General features: G+C 39.6%; 1 protein-coding gene across 1 annotated transcript; it reads right to left on the reverse strand.

The window, feature by feature from the left end:
* Positions 1-2,130: 2,130 nt before the first annotated feature.
* Positions 2,131-7,205, reverse strand: PPP1R3A (protein phosphatase 1, regulatory subunit 3A; the record flags this gene model as incomplete). Its single annotated transcript, XM_009696296.1, has 3 exons — positions 2,131-4,668; positions 6,900-7,036; positions 7,147-7,205. Coding segments are annotated over 3 exons (2,734 nt in total), but the record flags the coding sequence as incomplete, so codon positions are not given.
* Between the last annotated feature and the right edge of the window lie 248 nt (positions 7,206-7,453).

Here is a 7,453-nt window from a genome sequence, read left to right on the forward strand (position 1 = left end):
ATCCAGAGTGCTTTCTTCACCTTTTTAGCCCTCTAACTGAGGACCTTGATCCTGTCAGCATATATTAGACACTATTTGAGAGCTTCCACTGTACTGGGAAGTGAAGCAACACATGACATCTCTACCCCAGTAAGGCTGAAATTCTGAACCACTTAGACCAGGGACTTCTCACACTGCAGAGAACGAACCATCAAGGTAAGCGAATGTCACGCTTTTTTTAAAAGTGCCTATAAACATCACGAAAAGGCTAGGTTCTTTAAGCATTTGTGGTCTCCAGGTAAAGAAGGGTTTACGATCATTATTTTGGACTTACACAGATTCAACCTCAATCCCGCTTTAAGTCTAAGCCTAAGCTTTTTATTGGATCTAGCTCCTAATGCCTATTGAATTAATTTCTTTATCTCAATGAACATTTTCCTCCTATATACTTTTGAACATCTGGACACAGCCTTCCGTGTCTCTCCTTAACGCCTTTAGCCCATCACTATAACTCATTCATGGATTGCTGTCAAAAGTTGTCAAGGTATCCAGCTGTCAGCACGCACATCAGCAAGAGATCACCCACACACTTGCTCACCCCACTGAATGCACCGCTCCCACAATGCTCCAAAGTTTTGCCCCCCTGGAGAACAGGAAAAAAAAATCCTGTGGCAGAGCTTCCTAACATCCTGAAACATGTGAATAAGTTTTAAATGGACTTTAAAAAATTTATTTCAGAGCTAAGCTAACATCTAAATAACTTCATTATTTTGTAGCTTCAGCCATATATTGCACCCAAACTGTTCACAGTTGATGTGGTATTTCACAGTGGCAGTAAGGAGAAACAAACACAACTCTTTTTTCCTTCTTAAATTCTAGGGCTCCAGTAACATTATGTAGCCTTGGTGCTTCTTTTAACATATTACCTATGACGGCATTTGTGACCATCATCTGGAAAATGGCTGAAGCGCAACATAATCTTTCCATCCTTTTCTTTCCGGATAAATTTTGGGCATGACCCTACGTGGAAGACCCGCAATGTTGGAGCAGCAGAGCTGCCAGCATGCCTGCCCCACAGAACTCCTGCTGTGCGGGGTTAGTCTGGGCTCTCCTTAGGGCAGATACCAGGCTTTTCTGCCTCACTCAAACCACACAAAGCAGCCCCACTGAACACCAGGGCTTTGCCCTGTGTTTTCTCTTGGTGTTTGAGTAGCTCTAGGTAGCAAGCCATAGAAAAAAGCGGTAAACCTAATTCAGACATGCTCAACACAGTCACAGCACTCCTTTGTAAAATTTATTTAATGCTTTGTAGATATGCTCAAGCAACACTGATGAAAAAAGGTCATTCAAAGGCTTTGTCTGGAATAACACTTAGTTCAGTGAAATTCTCAGTCATGTTACACAGTCCTCATTTACAGAAACCAAAAACATTCGTGCACGTGAGTGAATGGTAAGAGGCCTGTGGCTGTGGCCTTCAATCTCTTCAGAGTGGAAACAGCACACCTATTCTGCTATGCAGTTACATCCCAAAAGTTACATGATGTTACTGAAGTCAAAGCCTTACATTTTTCAAACAGGGGTACCACTGGAGCTCTAAGTTGAAACAATGAAATAGAAATTTGGGAAAAAATATTAACCTATCAACAGATGTCGTATTTCTTAGAGCACTGGCTAATTACACCAGCAGATTATCAACTGCAATGTCAGTACCAAAATACTGAGTTAGTTTTTGTATCGTTCCTTGTGTTGTTATGTACTACACAAAAATCTTAGAAAAAAACTCCCAGAAAAATATGAAGCTCTACTGCAAAAGAAATTAATGCAAGAAAACGGTGGGTTTAAGTACTAAAGAGATATGAAGCATTGCTTCTTCACATCCTGCTAAGGAGCAACAGCTGTACTTCATTTTAACTTGACGTGCTTCAGAACTCCTATTCATATAGGTATTTAATGATCCAAACATAATGGTCCTATATAGTATAATTACTTATATGAAGGCTCAGCTTCATATGTAATTTTTTAAAAAAGATGCTTCAGTGGAAAACTTGCTTTGGTTCTAACAATGAATAAGCTCTTTAACAGTGAAAATGCTTTGGAGGGATTGGAGACTATTGACCGTGGATCTTGAGCACAGTTGACAATCAAACAATGTTATTCCTTCTTGATAGACTCCTTGTCTCTTCCTCCTTCGCAGTATAGCCAATATAAGGAGAATAGGTAGAGTGCAAGACAAACCATCAAATCATAGTGGTAGAGTGTTGCAGCAAACAGAATAAAGAAGAAGAAATAGAAGATTTTGCAAGCAATATGTTTTAAACTTGGAGACTCACTAGGTAACTTAAGTGCTTCACTCTCCTGGTTAGAAATACCTGCAGAATCAGAAATGTGCTGGCTTTCCTTCTGTGAGTCATCAAGCCAGTTTAATGTTTTCCCCTCAGTTATTAAATGGTCAGATTGAGAGCCTGTCCCTCTAACTTCTTCTATAGACTTACTAATTACAGCCTCTGGCCTCGATGACTTCTCTTGTTTGAGCTCTGCTTGATGGAAACACTGATCTATACTCCTTCCTCCTCCTTCTCTAGAAATTGGTACCTCTGAAGTGGAAGGCACTTCTTTTCCTTCAGCTTCAGGAGAGAGGTTTTTACTAATACATGTCATTTCATTCGGTAGATTTAAATCGTACCCTGACTCAGCAGCAACCTTGTCAATGACTTTGAATTCAAAGTGTCTATACAGATGCTCCGTATCTCCTGCCACAGTGGACCCTTCAGAAGATGCCACTGAAGAGGTTTTACAATGGTAACTGGGCACAGCATTTGTACCAGAAGGTGGCATTTTTGTTTCAGCTTTAGCTCGTAAATAGGAAAGTGTACCAACATGGCTTTCTTCCCTATAGAGCTCTTCTGCTTCCTCACTGTATAGATGCTTCTGGGTGCTCAGGGGACGTTTAGATACTTCTGAATATAAATCCTGCTGCAAATCTTCTTTCTTTCCTGTAGCAGAAGGCTTTACCACTTCTCCTACAGGTAGAATATTGCCAATGTCTGGTTGTGCTTTGGCACGTTTTTCCCTGCTATTGCATACAGACATCGTTTCTCCTTGCAGTGTTTCATGTACGCGTGCATTATAAATACCTAAAACCGATTCCTTTTCAAATTCAGTGTCATATAATACACCCACTGTGTTGAGTTGACAAAGAGCATAATGTGAACCATCATTTCTCCCTTCATGTGTATCAAACGCTGTTTCCTTTTCCTCTGTGGGCCTGTCACTTAGCGCAGTCTCTTGAGGTAGCTTAGCAATTACTGCTTTTTCACTGGCAGACATTTTTTCTGGAGCACTTTCTGATGTTGTTTTAATTATATAAGCTGTACCTGCCTCTGCTTCCTCTATAATACCCTGCTCGGAGACAGAAGACTTTTCACAACTCTCTGCCTCCTGGCAGGTAAACAGCTCCTTTGTGGAAGCCATACTCCGAGGCCCTGTGCTCCCCCTCGCTCCCCACCGAACCTCGCTCCCCGTTTCTTGCCACCTCTGCTCTGCCGGGTTTGCTCTGCTTTCCTTTCCTATCAGTCTTCCTTTATTCGTGTTGTCTGACTTTCCTCTGTCTTTTAACCTCGTGAATCCCCTGTGTTCCCAAGTGTCTTCAGCTCTCCTTTCATCGCCCGGAGAGGATGCCAGGGCATCTGTCTGTGTAGGCCTGGGTGCCTGTTTGTTGTCTTCGGCTGACAGAGGCGTTGTGTTCAACGCTTTGGTAGCGTGTTTTCTATGTGACTTGAAAGGCTTGGGTGCTTCCTCCTCGCCGATTAGTGCTAAGTCTGCTACTTCAATGACTTTCTTCTCCTTCCTTGCATCAGTGTTGTAGTCCTTTCCTGACATTTCACCAACTCCTTTTTTTTCCATGTATTGGCTTTTTGTGGAATCTATTGAGACATCAGCTTGCGCAAAAGCATCGGCATATAAATCTCCTCTTAAATGTACCTGAACTTTGCTTTCAATCATCTTGATTTTTCCTTCATTTTCGTCAGCGTCTGACAACAATGAATCCAGAGTTTGGTGAGACACTTGTGGCGGGTGGTGCTCCGGAGCTGGATTAGCATTGCCATCCAGCATCCCTCCCATGCATGCATTTAATTGCATGGATTCATCATGCTCTGGAGAAATGGTTTCTGGTCTCATTTCACAGGCCCCTTTCGAGGTATCAGCAGCATCCTCACTGATGAATAACCTCTCCATCATCCTACTTCCCGAGGCACTATCTGTTTCACCTTTTGAAATATCTGTGTGGCGCTCGCCTTGTCGGCTTGAGACAGTAGCTGTAATAGCGATAGCCTCATTCTGCTTTGTCCCAGGAAAACATTTTTCCGATACAAGGCTTTCACTGGTACCAGTACATTCCAAAGACTCGCTGTTTACCGAGCCAGCAGCGACTTCCTTCCCTGATGGCTGACTATTATAATCTCTTAGGGAATACTTAACTTTATCTTTTAATTCTCCTCCTATCTCTTGTGAAGTCTTTTCAGATGAGGAACTGATAGGCACAGGGTGCAAGTCACTGCTTATTTCTATACAGGCTAGCTTTTTCTCCAATCTTTCCGTTTCACTTGGAAAATTAACTGGTTCTGTTGTGTATAAATTCCTTTCATCTCTGGAAGAGGTACCTCTAGCTCCTGTGAAGTGCTGATTTAGCTGAAACAATAGAATAGAAAAGAATGATCAAAAAGTGCTTTGCAAAAAAATGCCAAATGGAGGAGGCAGGGTTTCATTATGGAAAGTTTTGTTTTCAGTAACAAAGCTTTTATGGAAACATGTTCCAAACCATTTGCAAAATTTGCATTGTATGTATTTTTTAACATAGGTAATGAGCTTTACAGTGGTGCTGAAAGGAGCAGGAAATAAAATAGCATTCAGAACCCTCTTTCTTTATTCATGAGTTCAGTAAGCTGCTACTGCATTTTATACAAATTAAATCTGAAGAGAATATTCCCTTAAAGGGAGGCTAATTCATTCTCTATACATTCGGTTCTAGGTTTGGAGAGAGAGGGAGCTGTGGGGCGAAGGGGGGAGGACTGGCGCTTAAATGAAGGCATTGATACAGTACATCAAAGCCTGGTAATGTACAGTATTGTCCAGTAAAACAAAGACACATTTCACACTGACAAATACTATAAGGATTATCTGTGCTTCATTTCTCTCAGGGACCATTTTACAGGCTTCAAACCAGACTGTTTTTAGACAATCTGGTAAGACACGAGTTGGAAATGAGATTAGCGAAGTAAAAGGCCAGAAACTAATCACTCTCCCTCCTGGCTCCCAAATATCATATTGTATTATTCAGCTATGCCTGCTTGTCATTGCACTCTCTTCTCACTTCAGCATCGTCACACTGATAGCACTAGCTGATCAATTAGAGGCTACCTTCTTGGGCACCCCTTTATGCGTTTGCACTTGCTGCAGATACCCCCATTACAGTTTCTCTTATTAATATGTTTTCTGCAAAGCCTCTGCAAACTATTAATAGTAAAACGTCACTCAAAGAAAAGTGAGGGAGCTAATGTCTCTGCAAATTCTGTTTTAATGACCCTCTGCCAACCAGTGCTCAAGTGTATTTGAGTTCTTCGGTGATGCCAACTGTCAGGATTTAACAGTGAGATGCCTGTGTTTTTTTCCCCTCCTCATAACTGACATTTGCATGATCTCAATAATTATATGCAAATCTTACGATTTCCCCTTCTTCTCACATAAGGCTCATGTTACTTGTCAACTGCACAGCTGTCTTGTGAGCCAATGCCTGTGCGTTTCAAAGATTTGGTTGTATTTCCATCTATTATAAGCCTTCATTGTTTAATTCATTAAAGAGTGCATAGTCCAAATTAACATCTAAATTATAGCTCCCCCTTCATTTATTGTACGGACAATCCTGGCAATTGATAAACAAACGGTTATATTTGATCCTGCTTTTTGTAACGGGGTGGACTGCAAACAACAAGGGATTTTAAAGGTCCTCCTTTTTATGTTTCACCATTAAAAAGAAAAAAAAAGGAGACGTTGACTTTCAGGCAGTGAAAGGTCCCACAATTGGCAAAAATTTTCAACTTTTTTTAAGTAAAAGACAAGAAAAAATCATATTCAAATAAAAGGAATTTATTCTCTATCAATAAGGGAAAAAAAAGGATGGTTCTCATCTTCCTCTCCTGTCTGATTCAGCATTCACATTTTCACAGGTGATAGCTATTATAATCTGTGATTATGAATCTATGCACCCAAATGATATGAGCTGAGAACAGACACTGAGAATAATAGATTGCTGTACGTGTCTCATTTATTGCCATTTTTTCTTTCATACTGAAAAATGCAAGCCAATCCACACACACATACACACACACAAATCCAAATAGACTGACTGTTCACTGAGTGTGAAATTTATTACACAAAAATTAATGTCAAATACGGATATAGAAAAATCTGCTAATCTAAATATATATATTTATTTATTTTGCTCATATAGCATGTTACGTAGTTATCCTTTGAAAAAAACCAAAAGCAAACAGTACCATAAATAGAAGAATTTTACCAAATATAAAGCATTTATTTAAGATTTTTCCCGTCCTAAAGACTAGGAGGGGAGATTTTTGAAATGCTACCCTTCTAATTCCTTCAAACTGTCATTTAGAGCCTCTGGTAAAGAAGTAAAAGGGAGAAGTCATTAATTTAAGACCAGAAAAAGTTGATGCACTATACTGAAATCAAAGCACCTTCTATTGTTAAATCAGTTAGAGATTCAATGAAAGTACAGACCAAGGCTTTACATTTGTAAATTAGTACATCAGTCAGCTGTTAAAAGGGGGCATTTCACCAGCTTTGAAGCGTAAATGGATTCAAATCATTTAATACTGTAGATATAATTGTATAACACTTACCAGCAACTCTAATTCTTTTTCATCATCTTCGTGATCATCCCGGTTGTATTCTGCATTTTTATCTTGTATATTTTCATTAGCTGGTTTGGTGTCTTTGTCTTCTGCTTGTGAATAAACAATCTCTGGGATGTTTGTGTCTGAAGAGTTAACAAAAACATACTTGAGTAATTTCCATGAAGTTGTTTGTTACACTATTTTTTAATTAACATGTGCAGTAAGGAAGAACTAATTAAACGGGGTGTTGTACCTGAAATCCTTGAATTATTCCATGTGTCATCATCAGATGTTCCCAATATTTCTTCTTTGCTGTTAAACAAAAAGAAAATTCCTGTGTTATTCTGCAAAAATTATTGTTCTAATTCCTCTTAGACTCAGACAGAAAGACCGCTAGTTAATTACACAAAATTTTGAATGTTGTTTCAAATTCTGAAAATAACAGCTTTATAAACTGTAGCTTTTTTTGAGTGACCGGATATTAAGTCTTGGTCAAAGAAAGAAATGGCCACGAAAATGAAAATGTGTTGACCTTCAGATTACATTGCAAACCTGATGGG

The sequence above is a fragment of the Cariama cristata genome, unplaced genomic scaffold (genome assembly GCF_000690535.1).
Source record: "Cariama cristata isolate BGI_N322 unplaced genomic scaffold, ASM69053v1 scaffold41752, whole genome shotgun sequence".
Classification (NCBI taxonomy): domain Eukaryota; kingdom Metazoa; phylum Chordata; class Aves; order Cariamiformes; family Cariamidae; genus Cariama; species Cariama cristata.